The 24490-nt window shown below is 42.3% G+C and overlaps 1 protein-coding gene across 2 annotated transcripts in view; it reads right to left on the bottom strand.

The window, feature by feature from the left end:
- CDS2 (CDP-diacylglycerol synthase 2) overlaps positions 1 to 24490 on the bottom strand; it is a 56489-nt gene that overhangs the window by 28343 nt on the left and 3656 nt on the right. Inside the window, exon 1 of one of the 2 annotated variants that reach the window (XM_014790095.2) lies at positions 5697 to 5794. The exons of the other annotated variant lie outside the window; for it this stretch is intronic. Coding sequence (XP_014645581.1) covers positions 5697 to 5699 — 3 coding nt within the window. The 5' untranslated portion in view covers positions 5700 to 5794. Of the gene's footprint in view, positions 1 to 5696; positions 5795 to 24490 lie in introns of those variants that run through there. 2 annotated transcript variants of the gene reach the window in all.

Genomic DNA, 24490 nt, shown 5'->3' with positions numbered 1-24490 from the left:
TAGGCATTTGGCCTAAGATAGTCCAATCAAATTAGAGCTCCGGTATGTAGTCAGACGGCTGTGGGGAAAGACTTGCGCTCTCTTTCCCCCATGAGCCTGAGGAGAAAGGGAACAGGTGGAGCTACCAGCACTAGCCTGCAGCTCTACAGAAGCTGTAGGATGATGCCAACACCTGAAAGCAGAGTGGGGGGAGGACAGAGAATGGTTTAAGCCAATCTATCTTCTCAATCACTAGGCTCATCCCAGCCACCATCATCTCTCACCTGCAATGGTCTCCTAATTGCTCCTTCCACCTGCCATCTCCTCACAAACAGCCAGCGATCTTTCTAAAATGTCTTTCAGTTTACACATCTCCCCCATTTAAAACCCTTTAGTGACCTCTCACCACCTTAGGATGACTTACCAGGTCCCAGCTTACCTCTCCCCCGATTCTCCACACCTTAGTGGTCTCCAGGGAGGATGGACCCACAGCCACAGTGCTCTTTCTGCTGTCCCGCAATACACTGAGCTCACTCCTGACTCAGGAATATTCTCACTGCTCAACCAGCCACCTCGCTCAGTCTCTACTCAGACATCCTCTCCTCAAAGAGGGCTTTTCTGACCACCCTACTTAAAAGAATGGCCCAATTCCATCTCCATCATTCTCTTTCCCCTTAGAAAGCTTTCTTTTCTTTATAGCACTTAACCAATGCCTGAAATTTATTACATCAACTTTGAAGGAGGGCACTAGGGGAAATTCATATGGCTCTACCCTCATCTGGTCTACCCTCATCTGGTATTTTTCTTAAAATAATACATATTCCTTAAAGACAACTGGGATATGCATCTTTAAACCCTCCTATGGTCCCACTACTCAAAATAGTTAACATTCTGGTATAGTTCATGCTAGTCTTTTTCTATGTATACATGTTTTAGGGGGGGATAACAGTTGTAATCACACCACACACCCAAGTCCTGTTTTGCTTCCTATTCACCTCTATCATCAACGACTTAGATGAAGCTACTCATGGCTCACTAATAAAACATGCAGGTGACACAAAGCTCACAAAGATAAACACAGAAAAATAAACACAAAAAAAATCAATGTGCTAGAAAGATGGGCCAGTTATACAGATATAAAATTAGACTGCAATTAACACAAGATTTTAACTACCAGCTCAGAAGCAAAATTAAGGGAGACACAGCTTAACAGTAACATACACACATAAATACTTAAGGACTTTAGTTGACAATCATAGGTCAGTTTGAATAACAAAAAACTAACATGATCTGTTCAAAACAAGACAACATGCCCAAAATGGAGTCACTTATGCTAAGCCCCATGTCACCAACCAAGACTTGATTTAATAACAGTTTTGGCTCTCCCCAAAATGGAATATTAAACCAGTCAGTCAGGAGTCACCTGATCAGCACTAGTTAGGTGATCTGCCTGACAGACGCCTGCCATCCCCTAAAGAAAAGTAACCTGCAATAAGCAATCTATAAAACCTCCTTGTTCCTGCTCCCTTCTGCCTATAAAAGTCTTTCGTGTCATACAGTTCCTCAGAGGTCCTTTCTACCTGTTAAATTAGATGCTGCCCAATTCATGAATCATTGAATAAAGCCAATAAGATCCTTGAATTTTACTTAGTTGAATTTTGTCTTTTAACAAATCTTAGGCTGTATTAACACAGGTATGGTCCTGCTCTAGTTGGCACTGGTCGGACCTTACCTAGGGGCAAATATGGCCAGAACAGTGATTAAAACAGGAGACACAAAAGGAGCAAGACCTTATTTAACAGAAACAGCTGAAGAAACCAGAGGGGCTGAACCTGGGGTCACTTGGGAAATGAACATGCATCACTGCAGTGTTAAAAAGGCAGAAACAGGTTTATATCCCTAACCAGGGAAAATTATTAGGTAAATTATGGTAAATCAATTTTCTGTGCAGCTATTAACAAGACAACTACAAACACCACGTAGCAACATGAAAAAGGCAGAATACAAAACTATGGCTATACTGGGTTTTAGCTACATAAAGCGTGAAAACAGCTGACGTGTGTCAGTTATCATGTCAGCTATCAATCTACTGCCTCTGGGACTGCATCCTTGGTGACACTGCTGGGCTGGATCAATCCTGATGTACTAGACATTTAGTGTTTTACTACCCAGCTTCAGTTTCCTTTTCTGTGATAAAAGTGCCTTAATCAGCTTTGGGTAATCCTCTCCTCCCCCACCAGGTGTAGGCAGGTAATTTAGACCTAATTAGTGAGAGAACTGTACTCCCTTGACCACAACCACCAGGTCAGAGGTGAACACACGACCCCGTCAGAGCAATTCTCTATACTTCTTCTGGAGCGCCCAGGAAGAAGGCATGACCTTAACCCACGGGACTTGTACCTACTGGACAACATCTCACTACCATGTGAAGCCTAGAAATGAAGCCAACATGAAGGAGATCCAAGAGATGGAAGGAGACCAAGGCTTAGTGACTAGATTAAACTAGGCCTGAAGCTAGACTTCTCTTGCTCTTTAAATTACATGAGCTAATGGATTCCTTTTTCTCTTTTAATCAAGTTTGAGCGGCTTCCTGCATTTACAACTAAAACAGTCTTAGTTTTCTTCCTGTCCAGTCACATCTTCTCTATTCTTCGTCTGCACACTTCCTAAATGCCAGTGCTCCCCAAGGTTGTTATTTCTACACTGCACCCTTAGTTGAGTGATCCACTACCATCAGCCTCTCTTCTATGGACTCACCTTCTATAACATTAGTTATGTCCCCTCCCCCAAGCTACAGCACTACATTTCAACCTGCCAGCAAGACACTTTGATGTCCAACTAGCACCTCAAACTCAACAGGTCCAAAACTAATCACCTCCTTTCCCACCCACACTAGCTCTTCCTCCTGTTTTTCTTCAACACCCTAATCTACCTGAGATGTGTTCCATGGGGAACACTGATCCTCACCACTGTCTCCAAATCCCCGGCCCTACACCTCATCAGTTCTCACACTGTGTGATCCTGTCACTACAGGGTCTCTCCTTATTCCCATTCTCACTGCCTTGCTGAAGTGTGCACCTCAACCCTTCTCTACTACACTAGCCTCCCAATTGGTTTCTCCACTAATTCCTCCCTTCTCTAACTTACTCCCCACACACTCCCAGATTAATCTTCATAAAGCACAGCTTGGGTTACACTCCTCCTCCCCCCAGTTTTGTCTAGTAAATTAAAGACAAACTGCCTCCCACTGCAGGTCCTCCACACCCTGCACACACCACACACTCCAACCAAGCATAACCACTGGCCCTGATTACATCCCACCCTTCCCTCTTCTCCCCCTTGGCTCCCAGGCTTTTCTCCTCCCTATTCTTCCCTCAAGTCCCATCTTAGAAGCACTAAGCCTCCTCAGGGAAAGTCTTCCCTGATTCCCATCTATAGTAGACAGGAAAAAAAAAAAGCTCCCACCTCAAAATAAACTGACTTCCTAGGAATCTGTGACTATTACATCACATGGCAAAAGAGTACATATTACCTTATACGGCAAAGATGTGATTAAGTTAACGATCTTAAAATGAGGAGTTTATTCTGGATTATCCAGTTGGGATAATCGTAATCACATTTATCTTTATCCTTATAAGAGCTAGACAGAGGGAGATCTGACACAGACACTCAGAGAAGGCAACATAAAGACAGAAGAGAGAGATGTGAAGACAGAGCAGCCACAAGTCAAGGAATGTCAAACCACCAGAAGCTGGAACAAGGGGAGGCACGGATTCTCCCCTAGAGCCTCTGAAAGGAGGGCAGTCCTGCCAACACCTTGACTTCAGCCTTCCTGCCTCCAAAACTGTGAGAGAGTAATTTTCTGTTGTTTTAAGCCACCAGTTTGTGACAATTTGTTAGAACAGCCCCAGGCAACTAATACCCCATCCTGCTCACCAACTTTATCTCTCTTCCAATAAAGTTCCCACAGCACTTCACAGGTACTCTCCCCCACCACCACCATTTGCTGTGCTCTGTATTTATGGTAAGAGGGCATTTTCTAAAATCTAATTTCGATTTCAAGCTTGTCAAAAGTAAAGACTGCCCTATTCATCTTCGTTTACCTTGAGAGCTCCTTGCCTTGAATCTGGTGAAAGCCCAATGAGAGTTTTTTAAAACTCACTGAATTTTAATCAAATTCATCAACCTTTATCTACAAGGCCTAGAAAAATGGGTGCCAGCATTTGTGTGGGGAAGACAGCCTACGGCTACAGTTATTCAAATGCAACTAATGACTAAAAGGCTGCATTTTCAGCCCTTCCCAAAGGTGAAAATGACTGGGGGGGAACGGAGCCCCCAGGAGGCACCAGAGTGGCTATGAAAACCCAGAGTGGTAATGAGCTGTATTTCCGGACAGCAACTAATGTGTTGCCAGGAATAATGGAATAAGTAGACACAGTGAAACCTTTTAGAGCCCTAAATGATTCCATCCTGCCCTATAGAATGTGTATATCTGTGCACATTTCACTTATTTCCCTTGAATAATGGGAAATGTTTCAGGCAGTCAAAACACATCTGTCCTTTGAGCCAGCTGGACTGCCAACTGGAAGCCCCCTTCCCACGCTAACACTTCAAATGCTACCCTCATATTAAGAAACACCTGCTTTATTCTTCTTCGTAACATCACTACCACCTGAAATTATTACACATTTGTCTGTCTCCCACACTGGAACATAAACTCCATGTGGAAGGGATTTTATTCACTGCTATAGTCCCTGGCCTACAACAATGACTGGCGTATAGAAGATCCTCAATGAATGCTTCTTCACAAAGGGAGGAAGGGAGGGAAGAAGACAAGCTAAGGAATTAAGACAAGTTAAGGAGTTCTCCACTTCTGAGTCTGTAGGTTAAAATGGAGGCATAAATATCACACCACAATAGCCAGCCACTTTGCACAAAATGTCCCCATCTCACCATGTTTACATGGATTTGCAGGTTCCATAAGCGGAAGGAATGTGAAACTCTTCCTCAGAATGTCATAAAGACAAGCCTTCAAACATCCAGGAAAATAGAGGTAGATAGTAGAAAGAGAAGAAAATTTCAAGCAGCTGCTGACCGCTTTCTCCTCCAGCATTCTTACAAAAAGGAAATACCTGCCTCTTGCATCTTGGACTTCCAGAAGCTGAGCTCCCTGCTGTGGGGGATCAAAATTGCCCACCCCAAAATGTGTCTCTTTGCCTTGATAGAACAAAAGACTGAGAGAAACTTTGAGCTTCCCCCTAACTGCCTAAAAGAATTTAAGATAAAAGCCCTGTCCCCAGGACAGGCCATCACCATAGATAACTCTGCCTCGGATTGTGAGGGTCCTTGCTAAGCCCATTCTTATCTACCTAACATTTGCTTTTCCATTTCCAGGTGAATTCCCTTCCCCTCATTTGAAGTCCCAAACCACTACCCCCAACATCCTCCTTTGTCTTTAGCTGAAGATGCTATTTAAACCGGCAGCTTCAGCCATTCTGGCGAGTTGCTCAGTCTTCCTGGGTCTCTCCCATGTATACATGTTATAAAGCTTTGCTTGATTTTCTCCCGTTATTCTGTCTCATGTCAATTTAATTTGTAGCCCAGCCAGAAGGACCTAGAGTGGATAGACGAAATCTCTTCCTCCCCTACACTGCCAAATTGGATTCTGCTCCAAGCAAAGACAGACAGATGCATCAACCAAAAAAGAAATTACTCACCATCTCAATAACAAATCCAACAGTTATGGCCACTCAGTCTTCACGCTGAATAAGCTGGTTGTTGTCTCTACCCAAATCCGTCTCAGCTGAGGGTTGAGGTTTGCTGAATCAAATAAACTCAAACACCTCAGTTATCTGGCATTAACGACAAACCTGCTAATCCATAGTGAAATTTCTAGATAACCAAAACTTAGCTGCTTCATCAATAAAAAATGGCTTCTTTTAAACGTTTGGGGTAGCAAATCTTCTACCCAAAGATTACTATGCACCTCTGCAACAAGGACACTTTAACAAGATATTATCCTACATTTCTTTCGTTATAAAACAAAGTTCCACTGAGTAAATTTTAAAGATCTTATTGGTTTTATTCAATGATTCATGAGCCAGGCAGCATCCAATCTAGCAGACAGAAAGGAGCTCAGAGGAATTGTACCAAATGAAAGACTTTTATAGGCAGAAGAAAGCAGGAACAAGGAAGTTACACTAGGCAAAAAAAAGCAGATTGGTTTCTGCAAGGCTATTTTCCTTTAGGGGATGAGAGGAGTCTATCAGGCAGATTACCTGACTAGCGCTGATCAGGAGACTCCTGGCTGACTAGTTTAAGATTTCATTCTGGGAGAGCCATCGCTGTAATCAAGCATCAGTTTGGTGCCGCAGGGCTTAGCATAAGCAACTCCATTTTGGGCCTATTGTCCTGTTGTTAACATCTTGAATTTCCACTGCTCTTCTGCATGCTCAGGCCTCACGAGCTAAGCAGTGAGGAGGATGTCTGCCCCAATAACACAGACGCTGTGCTTTAGTGCTGGAGTTTGACTCCTAGAGTTTATCTTCCCTCACTCTCAGGCCACTTGCTATGTGTATATCCACCTTGAGGGTGTTTCCAAGCAGACTCTCCCAGAGAATTCCATTGAGGGTAGAGAACTCAGCAGGCCAAGGCTCTTAGAACTAGGCCTGAGCTAAGAATGGACAGAGCCAGTGAACAGTTCACAGCCCAAGAGCGTTCTCGGGCTCAGCGCCCAGTCAAGGATTTCTGGGCATGGACTGTGGGATACTGGCCCCAGCTTTCTCAGAACATTTACTTGGAGAGGCCCTCACTAGGAGCAACAATCTCTCAACCAGAAAGGCTTGAGGATGGCAGGACAGCTCAGCACTTGGGTCCTGCAGGTAGGTACTCTGGAGCCTGAGAGAGACACGGGGCGGGAAGAAATCTATCCACGGGCAAAGCCTACAGGCAGGGAAGGAAATGCAAGTCAGCACAGCGCTTTGCGGGGTGAGCGTGGGGAGCGATGCACACCCAGTCCAAGTCATTTGTCACACCTGCATGCCTTCCATGCCCCCGCAGAGGTTCATCCTACTCGGGGGAGGAAGAGGATGATTGCCATGAAAGCCTCCAAACCACACAACCTCCAAAGCAGTGAGCAACTGTACACAACTCATATTCACAAAAACATTCTCGGTACTTAAGAATGGTAACAGCGGAATTCACTAAAGCTATATGAATAATGAATATCAATCCTGTAAACACAAGAGGGAGTGATAAACTAGACATAAAACATAAAAGGCTGCAACTGACTTTCCAAAGCAGCAAGTCACTCCATCTCAGGGAGAAGAGGACCTCATAGGCATGGGGAAGGTGGCGCAAGTACTAGCCGTGTGATCTTGGGAGAAATCACATCACCATCTGGGCCTCAGCCTTTTCATCTAAAAAACAGAAACAATTCCTATCTCAAGGGTATTGGGGAGACAGAATAAGGCAATGTTTTTCAAACTGTGGGTTGAAAGCTCCTGGCTTTTTTTTTTTTTTTTTTTTGCTGAGGAAGATTTGCCCTGAGCTAACATGTGTTGCCAATCTTCCTTTTTTTTTTTTTTTTTTTTTAATGTGAGCTGCTGCAACAGTATGGCCACTGACAGATGAGTGGTGTGGGTCCACGCCTGGGAACCAAACCCAGTCCGCTGAAGCCAAGCATGCTGATCTTAACCACTAGGCCAACAGGGCTGGCCCAGAGACCTATTGGGTTTTAAAATCAATTCAGTGGATCACAACTAGCAAAAAATAAAATAAAATATGGTGCCAGAACTCAGGCAAGTGGCTATCCTGAGAGAAGGCAGTGATTAGAAGAGATCACGAGGGAGCTTCCCAGGTAATGTTTTGTTTGACCTGGGGGCTGGCTACAGAGATGTGCTTACTTTATGAAAAATCATCCCACTGTATAATTATGATAGAGACATATTTCTTTACATATGTTACACTTCAATAAAAAGTTTACATAAAAAGTAGAATAAGAATCAAAACAGAACAGAAACTTCTGAATGTATCCCAGATGGTAAAAGTCCTGCTTCATGACACTTTTGTTTCAAAGTGATATATACATGCAAGCTTGTATTGGGACATAGTGTAAAATGTATTTATTCCTGTGGCTCAAGGTCCAAAAAAGCCTGAAAGGCCCTGAAGCAATGCAGAGAAATACAGTACAAACTAAATTATCACACAAATGCTGGTTGTTATGTGGGGGCAAGAATAAGAGGGAGACACAGCACTGGTGACCTTTTACAGATGAAAAACTAAAACATAAAAACATGGTGCCTGCGTGGTACAACGCATTCTAAACGACGTGCTTCTCCCATCGCCCCATTTACACTTGAGACTTACCCACATTTACATATTCCCATTTAGAAGCCTTTTTCTTTCTCTCCATAATCCTCAGGAAGAAAATCAACCAACAAAGCAAAACTTCTGCCTGAAGACTAATTCTTACGCCAATTCAAAGAATTTCCAAACTAATGACGAGACTAAAGAACACCAAGACAAAGAGGAAATGCTGTCTTTGAACCAAAACCACAGCACCCTAGCAATTAAAAGGCTGCAGTCTGTGCCAAAAAAAATTCTCAAAGTCATCAAACAAGAGGTGGGATCATTTGGAGATGAAAGATGATGAGGAAAAGAGCTACAGTTCAGTGGTCTCATCATTTCCCTACTCCCAGAGTCAGTTTTTCAGCACAGGGTAAAAAATAAACAAAAATGCTATGCTTAAATCAATGTCACCACTGATGTATATTTTAAAAGAGTACTGCATTTTAAATTTTAGTAAGTTTTAATTTTTAATTTAGTACATTTGAGCAAATGTTAATTTTGAATAAAATGTAAATTTTACTTTATCTACTACCAATATAGGAAGAGTAATTTTTATGTTTAGCATTTAAATTTTTATGAATTTAAGTTTTTACTTGATATTCTGTAGTGTGTTCAAACTTTGTACATCTGAACCACTTAGTCTTACTTTTTCATTTCATAAATTCTAAACACTTTTTAACAAAATGTTGAGATTGATACTAAGCATATATGTTAACGTCAGCATGGTACTTCAACACTAACAGTAAATATACTGACATGCCAGTATTTTCTTTTTGCTCCACAACATTAATCACTAAGCTCAACAAATTCCTCCTGAAACCAGAGGCCTGGTTCTCACTGCCCGGCCAGTTGCTAATCTTCACAGCTGACTTAGCATCACTCAACCTCCTGACAACCTTACGTGCTACAAACAGCCAACTGACAGCAAGCAGGAGTTTATTATCAAGTCAGCAGGAGAGGTGTGCCTTTGAGCTCTGCCTACTTTGTGCTCCCTGGGACAGTCAGTTTTGCCACCCTGCCAGAAACCCCATGATAGATCATCATGCCTTAACTGAATCGCGTGGGAGCTACAGAAATCCAAGACAAGGAGCCCAACTCCAGAGACTTCACCTGCTAAGGAGACAGCAGCTAACCAGGACTTGGACAGTCAATTTCCACCGAAGCCTAGAGAAGAGGGGGTGCAGGACTCAAGAGAGTTCCACAGAGGAGGCTGGGGCTGAGCTGGGCCTCAGGGGAAAAGGGCTCCTTGCCACACAGGCCTCACATGGGTGTAGCCCCCATCCTGCTTGCAGCCTGCGGGGTCTGCGCCGAGATGCCCCTGGTTCCAGCTTGCAGGCACCAAGAAACTCAGTGGCCACCGTCACGGCCTCCTCTCTCCAAGACAGCGCAGAGTGAGGCAAAGGCTCCCCCACCCCCATGGCCCTGTTGGCTAACTGACCCTGAGACGCTCACAGGTCCTCCTATGTTAGCGGATCTTTGCCCAAACCATGGAAGAAAAATGACCGGCGAGATCAGGATGCCAGGGAGGCAGAATGACTACGGCAAAGAGCATGGGACTCAGATTCAGCCTACTTGGGTTCTCACTCTAACTTGAATTTTTGCTCATCTCTATAAAATAGGAGCCAATACTTCTGATAATCCAGCAAGCCCCCCTTTAGAAACATATACAAGTGGCCAGCTGGTCACTGCATGGTCAGGTCTTGTAATAACATCACAGCCCTGCTGAGCAGCTCCCCTGCCCCAAATCCCCCCTAGGCTACCACAGCAGCATGTCTGTGAAAAATGGATGATTGTTTTGAAAATCCTTTAAGAACAATATCAGTTTAGATCTTTCAACTTCTTTAACTATTAAAAAGAAAACTCTTACAAATAAGAAATATGTAAACATGCCAATAGAAAAAATCAGCAAAAAAGACAATTTGCCAAATACAAATCACCTGTATACTTATTTAACCTCGCTAATAATCAATGACATAAAAAATAAAATGGCCATGAAAAACCATTTTTCTCACATCAGATTGAATGAAAAGATGAAAAGAATATTCACTGTGGACCAGGATTGGAGAAAACCAGTACACTCATACAGTATTCATGGAATGTAAACTAGTACCACCTTTCTGAAAGGCAATTTGAAAATATGTATTAAGAGACTTTAAATGGTTCAAATCTCCTCTGATCTAGCCTGTTGAGAAAAATACTCTAAGTGAATATCTAGAGAAATACAACTTATACGAGGATATTCATCACAGCATTATTTATAAGAGGAAACAACCTATATGTCCAAAAATAGAAGATTCTGTATGATCTATTTAACAAAGATACGGAGGAATACCAAGCAGCCATTTTAAAACCACAGGAAAAAGATTAGCAGGACATGATGAAAATGTTAACAGCAATTATATTCTGGGTAATAAAATTAAAGGTAATTTAAATTTTTTTACATTCCTGTCACCTCCACATTTTCACCAAACAAGTATTGCTTCCATAATTTAGAAAAGTACAAAATGGACATATCTAAGCCTCTCACTCCTCTGTGCCAGCACCTTTTCTGGCTTCCCCCTAAACTCTCTGGCATGGCCCTCAAGGCCTTCGCATCGGAACCCCTGTCTCATCTCTGTCCATCCTTCCAGGCACATTCCTGCTCCTCCAGCTCAAACGTCACCACCCCCACCAAGCCCCATCCTCCACCCCTCCTCAGGCAGTGCTAAATACCTCAGAATTTTGAGCAAGCCCTAGAGTCACACACATGACTACATGAGGCAATACGAGATTCTTCAAAGCAACCAAAAGAACCAGTACCCAGGGTCGGCTTCCACACCACATTACCTACACTGAACTCATCCAAGCTAAGAGAGATTAGCAGTCGATGAAGGCTGGAAGTCCTGGGCCAAATTTCCCTGAAAAGGAAGGGCTCTGAAAAAATCTCAAACCATCCTGGTTTCCCTTCCCCTTTTTGATCCTCTGGACACTAAAAGTTTTTGTTTCTTCAACTTCAAATAGTGGCTCACTCTAGTGTTTTGGATATTCTAAGACCAATGAGAAATGTAAGTCATGTGTTAGGACACCTAACCCAATCATCGAAACAATTCTTCCCTGAGATCTAGGACACGAGACGTCTACCCACAGCTCCCAGGACTCAAGCGAGATCCTCCAGAACGATGAGATGTCACTTGTCAGCCCTAGGAAAGGCTGATATCTCTGGAAGAAATGGTTTTTGTCAGAAGTTCTCAAAATAGTTACTTTCCAGTGGCACCTTTTGAACAGACCACTATGTGCAAATTGAAAATTCTCAGAATTCTGTGGAACACATAAGAGACGGAAATGGCAACTGTTCAAGAGAAAACTGGATGTTTGGCTGACATTCCTGTGAGAAAACAAAGCTCATGTGGCTCTTACTCTCCCAAATCTACAGGAAGGGACAGATACCAGCCCAAGCACAGCACAGACTGGACTGTAGCGAGAGACTCTATTCCAAGTAGCCAAAGATCAGCAATGAAGGAGGTCCCTGGGCTTCCACGAGCACCCTCACACTCAAAGCAGGATGGGACACTATAGGGCCGGCTCCATGGCCTTAGCAGTTAAGTGCGCGCGCTCCGCTGCTGGCGGCCCGGGTTCGGATCCCGGGCACACACCAACGCACCGCTTGTCCAGCCATGCTGAGGCAGCATCCCACATACAGCAACTAGAAGGATGTGCAGCTATGACATACAACTATCTACTGGGGCTCTGGGGGAAAAATAAATAAATAAATAAAAATTAAAAAAAAAAAAACGATGGGACACTATAAACCTACAGTGGAAGGGAATAGAGAAGACTTATGATTTATGCCTTTGGAGTTAAACCCATGGAAAAAAAGAGCCAGAGGTAATCAGAACTCCAGCTAGCTGGCAGTCTCCCGGGACCTGTTTCTACATGTAACATAATGGGGCTATTTCCCAAACCTTACCCTTTAGTTATTTTTCCACCAAGGACCTCTTATTTAGAAGACTATTATTATTTTGCAGACTGCATGTATTAATAACTGACTCGTTTCTACGAAGAGAACTGCCACATGGTGCTAATAAGAGCCTAACCATGGTGTCCTCATTAGGCTCTTCAGCCAGCACGACACCTGGGTCTCAATGCCAGCCCTGCCAGGACCTGTGCCACATCTAGCAAGCTCCAACATCCAGGGAACATATACTTCTGTTGCAATGGCAGGAAGTGGGTGCATGTGCGATGATAACTTTTATCCATAGTCATCTTGTTAAAGCAGCACCATTTCTGGCTATCTTCAACAGGTCATTTCCATACAATTTCGTAAGAATTCAAGATCATCATTGTTGGTAGCAACTACTGCTCTGTCCTATAGATACATCAAAAGACAGAAATTAGATGATGAGGGACATGGAACTGAGCGCCTGGTTATTCCTCTACTTTTAGAAAAGTGGTGCTGGACGTACCTGGGAGCTCCTGGGATGTGTGTGTGGATCTAGGTACCACACACCAAAAGATCCTCAAGGCCTTGCGAGTTCCCCCACTGAGGAGCAGGCAGCTGCCTGTGCTTGACTCCCGGCCCTTCCTTCCCATCCCCCAACCTGCAACACAGTCCCCCTTTTCTCTTTGCCTCGCTGTCAGTGACTCAGCTCCCTGCCACCACTGGAGGAGACCCTCAGCCACCAAAACCGGTCTCATCTACTCTCCACCCTCTTCTTCCCACAGCTTGTCTTGTTCATTGCTTCGTAGATCTCCTGCCAATTTGTAATACACATCTTCAGGCCTTTGGAAGTGCTCAGAGATCACTGGTTGTCCCAACATCGATTCTCCTTTTCTTCCACTGTAACAGGAACCCCGAAGCTTAGCCAATCACACGGCCACCTAGAAGGGACATTTCCCAGTTTCCCTTGCAGCCAGGCAAGGACATGTGACAGAGTTCTGGCCAATGGGATGTAAGCAGAAATAGTGAGAGCAGTTTCTAGGAAGTGTCCTTACAGGAAAGGGGCAATCCTCTTCTTTCTCCTTCCCTTCCTCCTGCTTTCTGAAATATGGATGTGATGGCTGGAATTCCAGCAGCCATCCTGTACTAGAGGTGGAAGTCACACACTCAGGATGGTAGAACAGCAAGAGAGAAGGAATCTGAATCCTTGACACTGTGAAGCTGCTGGAATGCCAGCCTCCAGACTTCTTTTATGTGAGGGAGATATACATAATTCTATCTCATTTAAGCCACTATCATTTTTGGTTTTCAGTTAACTTGCAGTTAAACAGGGCAGGGACTACTTTTTGGTATAAAAGTCTGAGATTTTGCTGTAATGTTTAAAGAAATGGGTTACAAAACACACAGTGCTAGTTATTTCATAAGGTAACAGAGGCTAAAAAATATCGTAAGAGATTAGCAAAATCCATAAAATGGCAAATGTATGTACAAAGGTTTACTGTTCAAAAAAACTAAGGTCCCAGCACCTTCTGAGATATCACCTTCCCTAAAATGATTTTGGGGCCATTGTGGGAAATAATGTGGCCAGGATAAAACCATGTCTACTCCTCATTCTACTTGACTTCTCCGTGGTACTTGACCCTGACCTTTTCTTTCTTCTCAAAAACTGGTTCTTTCAGGCTTTGGTCGCAAACCACACTCTCCTGACTCTTTCACTAGTCTCCTTCCCAGTCTCCTCTGCTCCATCAGCCAACTCCAACCAAACACAGGCACTTTCTAGGGTCAGTCGTCAGCTCTTGCCCTTCTTAATGTCAAGAGCAGAAGCCCAGAATTCACAGGTGTCATCAACCAAGAGGAACCATGTTTATACTTCACCACACACACAAAACACAACAGAAGTGTTGCAACTACCTGTTTCTAATGCTGTAAGATCAGCTCAGTCTCTCAAAACTCAAAACTTCCTGTTGAAGAAGGCAGACAGAGCCAATGCCTTTTGACCTCAATATCCCACTGAAACAAATGTCAAAGAGTACAGTAAAGAATGAAACCATGGGGGCCGGCCCCGTGGCTTAGCGGTTGGGTGCGCGCGCTCCGCTGCTGGCGGCCCGGGTTCGGATCCCGGGCGTGCACCGACGCACAGCTTCTCTGGCCACGCTGAGGCCATGTCCCACATACAGCAACTAGAAGGATGTCCAGCTATGACATACGGCTATCTACTGGGGCTTTGGGGGAAAAAATAAATAAATAAATAAAGTTATTAAAAAAAAAAAGAGAGAGATTGTCTTTAAAAAAAAAAAAAAAAAGAATGAAACCATGGTCTTAGACAGAAATAACAGAGAACAAGGATCATCAGTGGATATGAGATTTCAACAAATTTCTGGATGACAAAGTAGACTGAGAACTAAAATAGATGAAATAAAACATAAAACGCAGTCAAGAGTGTATACTTCAGGGAGACTTCAGGAAAAGTAGGAGCCCTCTGCCCTCTGAAACCCTGGAGAAGCTCTGGACTGAGATCTGACATATGGCATGGTAGATGAGAGTTAGGGGGTTCTGTTCCCCACCCATTCAACCTAAAATGAAGCCTTCAGGCAACAGGCCCCATCTATGCTTAGAGGTCTCAGTCAAATTCCCAGTCAGGAGAGAGGTGAGCCAAGACACTGCTGTGTATCTCCCCTATTCTTTCCTTGTCTGAATGGGACAGCTTATTTGGGTTATCCTGCCCCCCTTCATCCTGTCCCTCTTCCACAATTGTACTTGGAGGGAGAGGGATGATAGATAACCCTTTAGTGCATGGTCACCAAACCCAACGAGGAGACTACTGGACATCAAACTGCAATGCAGAACTCTGAGCCGCACACGATGACTAGGGACTGGATGAGGCTTTGTGCTGCCTGCCTTGGGAGGAAGCGATGTGTTCTGCAAGCCAGAAGAGGAGAAGACTGAATCAAGCAAGCACACTCTGCAAACTTTCCCCAGATAACGTTTTCCCGGGAAGATATACATGGATTGTTAATACACAAACTTCAAAGAACGCACAGGATCCTCAACACGACATTTTCAATCAATGTTCATATAGGAAAAAAATGTATATTTATGTCTCAAAAAGCCATAACCATTTTTAACAAAACAATGCATAGGGAAATTTTTGAGTTACATTTCAAACAACACTGGGAGAAGATCAGAATCATTACACAAATTTCAAATCATTAGTCAAATTTCAAAAAGGATGTATGGCCTCCAAAGGTACTGGTATTTTGAGAGTCGTGTTGGCAACACACGCTTGGTGAAGATATGATGAGAAGTTTTCTTTTAAAAAATGGCCTGATATCTTATAGCACCACACAAAGAAATTTTTAAGGTATCAATCAGGAACGTTAACAAAGCTTCATTCTGCAGTTTTTCATTCTAAAACATGGTCCACCGTGGTCCATGGGAAGAGGAAAGCTTGCCAGTTCAGGAAGCTCTACAATACCACCAAAACGAAGGTGACAAGGTTACCAAGTCTGACAAGCCACCTGATATAGACCCCATCACTAGGGTGAACATATAATGTGTCCTCCAAACTGGGACACTGGAGAGCAAACAAGTGTCACCCTACTCATCACTCACCTCATCCACACCCATTAACAATGACTGCTTCAACTCTTCTCTTCCTTGGTGAGTAATACAGTTCATTAAAGCAGCAGTTCTTGAATTTTTTTAATCTCAGGACCTCTTTACACTCTTAATTACTGAGGACCTCAATAGTTGTTTATGTAGGTTATATCTATCCATACTTGCCATTATTAGAAATTAAAACTAAGAAATTTCTAAAATACAAGAACACGTAAGTATAGCGGTTCCCCTAAAAAGCTAAACATAGAATTATCATATGATCCAACAATCCCACTTAGGGGTATATGCCCAAAATAATTGAAAGCAGAGACTCCAACAGACATTTGTACCCTCATGTTCACAGAAGCATTATTCATAATTTGGGTTGTTTGCAGTTTGGGGCCACCACAAAGAACACTGCTTTCGATATTCTAGAACTTGTCTTGTAGTGAACATATGTAGAGATTTCTATTGAGTAATCGCTTAGAAGTACAACTACTAGATCATAAGGTTTGTGTATATTTATCTTCAGTAAATATTGCCAAACAGTTTTCCAAAGTGACTGTACCAACTTATACTCCCACAAGCAGCATATGAAAGTTCTATTTGCTCCACATACTTGCCAACCCTTAGTATTTTCAGTCTTTTTAATTTTAGCCATTCTGGTGGGTATATAGTGGTATCTTACTGTGGGTTTTAATTTGCACTTCCCTGATGACTAATGATGTTGGGCAAATTTTCATATATTTATTGACCATTTGAAATGCCCATTTTTCTATTGACTTGTCTTTTTTATATATTCATTTTGTAGGAATTCTTTATAGATTCTGGATATGAGTCCTGTGTCAGATATATTTTTCATAAATATCTTATTGTGTGTGGCCTTCCTTTTTACTCTCTCAATAGTTCAATAAACAAAAGTTCTTAATTTTAATGCAGCTCAATTTATCAATTCTTTCCTTTATAGTTAGTGCTTTTTTTAACAAGGATTTTTTTTTTTTTAAGATTTTATTTATTTTTTTTTTCCCCCCCAAAGCCCCAGTAGATAGTTGTATGTCATAGCTGCACATCCTTCTAGTTGCTGTATGTGGGACTCGGCCTCAGGATGGATGGAGAAGTGGTGCCTCGGTGCGCGCCCGGGATCCGAACCTGGGCCACCAGCATCAGAGCGCGTGCACTTAACCACCAAGCCACGGGGCCAGCCCTTAACAAGGATTTTTAAACATCACTATACCATTATCACACCTAAAAAAGATTAATAATTCTCTTATATTAAATATCCAATATTCAAATCTACCCAATAATTTCAATCTTTTTCTCTTTACAGCAGTTTGACTGAATCAGAATCCAACTAAGGTCCAGAAATCATTAACAGGCCTTAAGTCTTTTAACCTGAAGGTTTTACTCTCTGTATCTATCTCTATCACTCCTGTCTCTTCCCTCTCTCTTTATTTTTATGGGTGGGGGCTATGTCTCCTTGCCATTCATTTTCTAAAGTAATCAGGTCATTTGTCCAGTGCTGTTTCTCAATCTGTTCTTCTGTCCCTCGAATTTCCTGTAAACTAGCACTTAGAACTAGAGTCTTGATGAGGTTCAGGTATCATTTTTGGACAAGATTCCTCCATCAGTAGTGTTGTATACTTCTATCAGAAGGTACACAATATCCGGTTGTCTCTGTGATGATAGCAGCACTGATGGTTACTGCCTTGTTCTGTTAATCCAATGGGGGCTGAAAATGTTAATATTCTGATTCTATCACCCCTATTCTATTTACTCTATAAAGAAAAACTTCTCCTAATCAATTATTCGGTTACTCTAAGGTACAGTTCATATAAGAAAGGCATGATAGGGACTGGCCCCAAGGCTTAGCGGTTAAGTGCACGCGCTCTGCTACTGGAGGCCTGGGTTCGGATCCCAGGCGCGCACCGACGCACCGCTTGTCCAGCCACGCTGAGGCAGCGTCCCACATACAGCAACTAGAGAGATGTGCAACTATGACGTACAACTATCTACTGGGGCTTTGGGGAGAAAGGGGGTGGAAAAAAAGGAGGAGGATTGGCAATAGATGTTAGCTCAGGGCCGGTCTTCCTCAGCAAAAAGAGGAGGATTGGCATGGATGTTAGCTCAGGGCTGATCTTCCTCACAAAAAAAAAAAGGCATGATAATGCCTCAGAACTACCCCATTCTAAGCCCCACTGTTTAGATGAGAAAATTGAAGCAAATTATTCATGGAACCAAGCTATAAACCAGACACTCCAACTCCAGAGTCTGTTTGTAACCACTAGGCTATAATGCCTCTCCTAATATCAAGAAACAAGTAACCATGTACTCAGTATTCCTTTGGGGGTAGAAGAGACCACAAGGTCAAAGACTCATGCAGTTATGGTGGCTACAAATTTACTGTGGGAAGAAAATATATTATTTGTATCAAAGTTTAAATAACATACATCCCTGTTTGAGTAGGCAGTTCTAAACATAGAACTTATCTAAGGATATCATGCACATGGAGAAAGTTTTTTTTTTTAACAAGGGTATTTTCTGCAGCTTGCTTACAACAGCAAAAAGTTTAAAACAACTTAAAGGCCTGGTTCAATATAACCACACAATGAAATGACATACAGCCATTAAAAACGCTGGGTTAAAATGTTTAAAAACCTGAACAATGTTTCTGACATAGTCTTAAGTAAAAAATTAGTTATAAAACAATAATACCCATAGTGCAGGAATGTGCAGTGTGTATAAAAAGAAAGGATACACACCAAAACAGTGGTTAAGAGTGGTTATCTCTGAGTGGCAGGACTAAGGTGATTTCTTTTCTTTTTGGTGCTTCTACAATGAATACCTTTTATTTTCATCTGTTTCTTTTTTTTTTGTTTTTTGTGAGGAAGATCAGCCCTGTGCTAACATCTGCCGATCCTCCTCTTTTTTTGCTGAGGAAGACTGGCCCTGGGCTAACATCTTTGCCCATCTTCCTCCACTTTATGTGGGACACCGCCACAGCATGGCCTGACAAGCAGTGCATCGGTGCGCGCCCGGGATCCAAACCCGGGCCGCCAGCAGCAGAGCACGCGCACTTAACCACTATGCCACGGGGCCAGCCCCTTCATCTGTTTCTTTCATTAAAAAAAGTTTGAAATACTATCTGTAAAGAACCTTACGATGCAGGAAAAAGTATTTGGGTGGTGAACATGATGTAATCTATGCAGAAATAGAAGTATAATGATGTACACCTGAAATTTATACAATGGTATAAACCAATGTTACTGCAATAAACAAAAAATAAAAAAAAAAGAACCTTATGATGCAGGAAAATGCTTCTGGCAGCTTAAGAAGACAAGCTATCAGATCACTCATGGTAACTACTATTACAGCCATGTGTAGCAAAACACCTGGGAAAGCTATGCATCTGAACAATGGCTGTTTCTCTGAAATGGGATTGTAGATGGATTTCATTCTCATATGTACACATTTCTGTGATTTCTACAATAAATGCATGCCTGATGAAACAGTATTGAGATGGGGAAGATCTAAAATGGATTTTGAGAAAACAGGATTTAAATAGGTAGAGGAGGGGAGAAGGGTAACAGAAAATGAGCACATGTCAGGGGTTGAAAATAGCAAGAGCCAAGATCCATGTCACAGAGGCACCAAGCAGGAGGAGGGGCTGGTTAGACGAGAAGGCTATAAAGGACCAAATTCAAGAGACATGAAAAAGGGGCTGGAATTGTTTGTTTTTTTTTTTTTTTCTGTTCCTAAGTCATAAGGTGGTTTCAGAGCTGTTAGAAGATTAAAAGGACAGATACTAGAAGGGGCTGAGAGCAAATTCTGAAGGGAGAAAGCTCAATTAGAAGTGTTTACAACAGTGCAGGCATCAATTCCCCAACTATGTGAAATATGCAAAAGCAACAGATAAGGAATTGAGGTAACACCTGGTTAGAACCTGTAACCTGGACTCGGTGAGGGAACAGAGACACAGGGACCAATGGATGTCAAGCAGGAGCAACTCAGAGACCTGATTCTACTTGCACAGCAGACAGAAGAAGGAGTGTCAATGTCCAGAAGGAGAAAAGTCAGATCTAAGACAAAGTAAGTTTGCGTTGACTAGGGACATGCACCTAGGAATGTCCTGCAGACCACGAAGCCACGAAGCCACAGGACTAGCAGGACACAGACTGTGGGGACGAGGCTCTGATAGTCGCCCACTGAGGGATCCAGGGCCAATGACAGACATCCTCTCGATGTCAGAGACCCAAGAGCGCAGAATGTTGCCACTAAATCCCAAGTCTCAAGGGCTTTCAAAAACGCAGCAAAGTCTTCAAAGGAACCCCTGTGGTGACCCTAACACAAAGGAGCTGCTGCCAAAGGGCAACAAATCAAAAGAACATCTGATTTGGGAAGGAGAGCTCAGGTCCTTCCCCATGGACAGCAGGTACTCATAAGCACCACAACCTGGCACCAGGGGCTGCCTCTGAGGAGGAGAACTAGGGAGGTGGGAAGGAGGTGTTCACAGTGTACCCTTTGCACCTTTCAAATTCTGAACCACGCATTGCCCAGCCAAAATAACATAATAAAGTTTAACTTTCTTTAAAAGGTCACTCAACTAAGTGGGCCCTATGCCATACCCACTGCTGAGGCAATCAGCATGAGAACAAAGATCAGGGACTGGCAGGGCGAGCTGCCTAATGTGGCCCAGGTTGGCCCTCGCTGGTGCCGCACCACCAACCAGGCGACCATCGCGTGACAAAGCTTGGAAAGCAAGAACTCTGCCCAATGGCAGGAACAAATTAGGATTCCTCCAACAAGACCCTGGCAAAATTAATAGTCAAAAGACAGGGTCCTTCAATCTCTTTTCCAAACCAGTGGCAGCGTCTGTGCAAGGCTGTGCTTTCTCACCCCGGCAGCCTCCAGCGCCAGTCAGGAAGGCTGGGGAGGCTGTCACAGCACAGGGAAGAGGTTAAGAAGCTGTGTGCAGGAGAGTTACTCTGCACGCCCACTGGTCCATTAACAGGTTCAATATACTCCACATATGTGGATCCTAGAAAACATGGGAGAATGCACAAATCAGAAATGTTGATGCTCACACTCCCTGATTTCAAAATATACTACAAAGCTATAGTAACCAAAACAGCATGGTACTGGCACAAAAACAGACACACAGATCAATGGAATAGAATCGAAAGCCCAGAAATAAACCCACACGTCTATGGACAGCTAATCTTTGACAAAAAAGCCAAGAACATACAATGGGGAGGGCCGGCTCCGTGGCTTAGCGGTTAAGTGCGCGCGCTCTGATGCTGGCGGCCGGGGTTCGGATCCCGGGCACGCCCCAAGGCACCACTTCTCCGTCCAACCCGAGGCCGAGTCCCACGTACAGCAACTAGAAGGATGTGAACCTATGACATACAACTATCTACTGGGGCTTTCGGGGGAAAAAATGAATAAATAAAATCTTTAAAAAAAAAAAAAAAACATACAATGGGGAAAAGAAAGTCTCTTCAACAAATGGTGTTGGGAAAACTGGACAGCCACATGCAAAAAAATGAAAGTAGACCCTTACCTTACACCATACACAAAAATTAACTCCAAATGGATTAAAGACTTGAATGTAAGACCTGAAACTATGAAACTTCTAGAAGAAAACATAGGCAGTACGCTCTTCGACATCGGTCTTAGCAACATCTTTTCAAACACCACATCTGACCAGGCAAGAGAAACAATAGAAAAAATAAACAAATGGGACTACATCAAACTAAAAAGCTTCTGCACAGCAAAGGAAACCATCAACAAAACGAAAAGACAACCTAACAATTGGGAGAAGATATTTGCAAACCATACATCTGATAAGGGCTTAATCTCCAAAATATATAAAGAACTCATGCATCTCAACAACAAAAAAACTAAAAACCCAATTAAAAAATGGGCAAAAGACCTGAACAGACATTTCTCCAAAGAAGATATACAGATGGCCAACAGACACATGAAAAGATGTTCAAAATCACTAACTATCAGGGAAATGCAAATCAAACCTACAATGAGATATAACCTCATGCCCGTCAGAATGGCTATAATTAACAAGACAGGAAACAACATATGTTGGAGAGGATGTGGAGAGAAGGGAACTCTCATACACTGCTGGTGGGAGTGCAAACTGGTGCAGCCACTATGGAAAACAGTATGGAGATTCCTCAAAAAATCAAGGATAGAACTACCATATGATCCAGCTATTCCACTCTTGGGTATTTATCCAAAGAACTTGAAAACACCAATTTGCAAAGGTACATGCACCCCTGTGTTCATTGCAGCGTTATTCACAATAGCCAAGACTTGGAAGCAACCTAAGTGCCCATCAAGGGACGAATGGATAAAGAAGCTGTGGTATATATACACAATGGAATACTACTCAGCCATAAGAAACAATGAAATCCAGCCATTTGTGACAACATGGATGGACATTGAGGGTATAATGCAAAGTGAAATAAGTCAGAGGGAGAAGGTCAAATACCGTATGATTTCCTTCATTAAGCAGTAGATAATAACAACAATAAACACATAGGGACAGAGATTGGATTGGTGGTTACCAGAGGGGAAGGGGGGAGGGAGGAGGGTGAAAGGGATCATTCGGTACATGTGTGTGGTGATGGGTTGTAATTAGTATTTTGGTGGTGAACATGATGTAATCTATGCAGAAATAGAAGTACAATGATGTCCACCTGAAACTTTTACAATGTTATAAACCAATGTTACTGCAATAAACAAAAAATTAAAAAAAAAAAAAAAGAAATGTTGATGCTCACAATTTTTCAAACAGTTTAAAGGATGATTATCTGCCCTGTGAAACTAGTTACAAGATTCATTTCAAAAGTTTCCCAGATGCATTCAAAGCTATATGATTTCTTAAGTCAGCAGAGAAAGAATGGATTTAGAGCCAAAATTGGTATAAAATCCTGGACACTTTCCTCATGAACACAGATATCAGCCCTCTCTCAGAGCTAACAGAGACTGTATACAGCAGACACTGGAACAGTGAATGTTCTAAGGAGAAGGTGTGTGAATATTGAATGAATGATTATTGCTAGAACAAACAGTTCTGATAGTGAGTCATCAGCTGGAAAGCATTTATTCCAAGCGGCCTGACAAGCAGCTCAGAGTGAGGGCCCGCACCATGCTGGGAGTTCCTTTCAAGGATACTCAAGCGGCTGCTCCCAGGGATGGGCTTAAAATATATAAATCACTAGTCACCCAATAACTGGGAAAACTGATCCTAATCAACTTTTTCTACCAAAAAAATTTTTTTCCTCAGAATCTCCACATTTACTATCTGAGAATTTACTTTTTTAATATATTTGACATTTGGAAAGATTTATTTTGCTATTTTTCTGATTTTTGTAGCCACATAAGAAAAATAGGTGATATTTGGGCATTTTTTTCTATTAAGTCAATCAATGCAGAGCTTGTAAAGTCTGTAAATTAGTTCTGTACCCTTGAAGGCAGCATTATGCAACATGAGAGAAAAAACAGGAATTAGAAAATCTTCATACTATTAACCATTCTGCATCTAACCAGCTGTGGGACCCTGAATGAGTAAGAAACTCTCTGAGCTATGGTATACTCTTGTATAAAATAATAACCTCTTTTTTTTTTTCCTTTTTTTTTTTTTTTTTGTGAGGAAGATTAGCCCTGAGCTAATATCTGTTGCCAATCCTCCTCTTTTTGCTGAGGAAGATGGGCCCTGGGCCAACATCCGTGCCCATCTTCCTCTACTTGGTATGTGGGACGCCTGCCATAGCATGGCTTGATGAGCACTGTGTAGGTCCACACCTGGGATCCGAACCCGAGAACCCCAGGCTGCCGAAGGGGAGTACACGAACTCAACCACTACACCACCAGGCTGCCCCAAATAATGACCTCTAAGATGCCTTCTAGTTCTAACATCTGATGAGAGCAATTTAACATTTTTAAAAGATATAAATTCTTCTAATGAATATCACAAATTTGTGCAAACACAAAACATTTGAAACAAAATTAGCTTTTTAAAAAAATTAATTTTAAGTAGTCATAAATTGGGAAGTAATTGAGTTTTTAAAATAAAATTATACTGTTTGATCAACCTAAAGAAGAAACTTAAAATGGTGGGTTATATGACAAATCAATCTTTTGCCTTTTCTCCTTATTTAAGTCTGAGAACCATAGTTACGGTTTACTGATTTTTCAATACCCAAAGTGTTTCTCAATGTAAAAAAAAATTTTTTGAAAGAAATAAAGCATTTTTTCTACATCTGAAGTAGTTCTAGCTCTTAAAATAAGATTTTTTTTTTCAGTAGTTCACTCTTAAAAGTCTATCAGAAAACCATTTTTAATTATTCACCCCTGTCCTAAAATATATTACAACTAGTGCTATGAAGGGAAGATAACTGCACACAGCAATGCTCCTTCTACAGCTAAAGCTTGACTGTGATTCTTACCACTGAAAAATTCAGCAGGAAAATGAACTGAAAAGACAGGTCCCAGAAGGCCAAGCCCTGCCCATAACACTTTCCTTAAAAGGTGATGAACAGGAAAAGATGACTCTAAACACTTGTAACTTGAAGATTTAATCATCTTCCTAGAGTGGAAGGTGAATACTAAAGTCTTTTCCTATAAAACTATGTT

This window comes from Ceratotherium simum, chromosome 21 (genome assembly GCF_057802395.1).
Source record: "Ceratotherium simum simum isolate JZ-2026a chromosome 21, ASM5780239v1, whole genome shotgun sequence".
Lineage (NCBI taxonomy): Eukaryota > Metazoa > Chordata > Mammalia > Perissodactyla > Rhinocerotidae > Ceratotherium > Ceratotherium simum.
The sequence above is the reverse complement of the archived record's forward strand: the minus strand, read 5'-3'. Positions and strand labels throughout refer to the sequence as shown.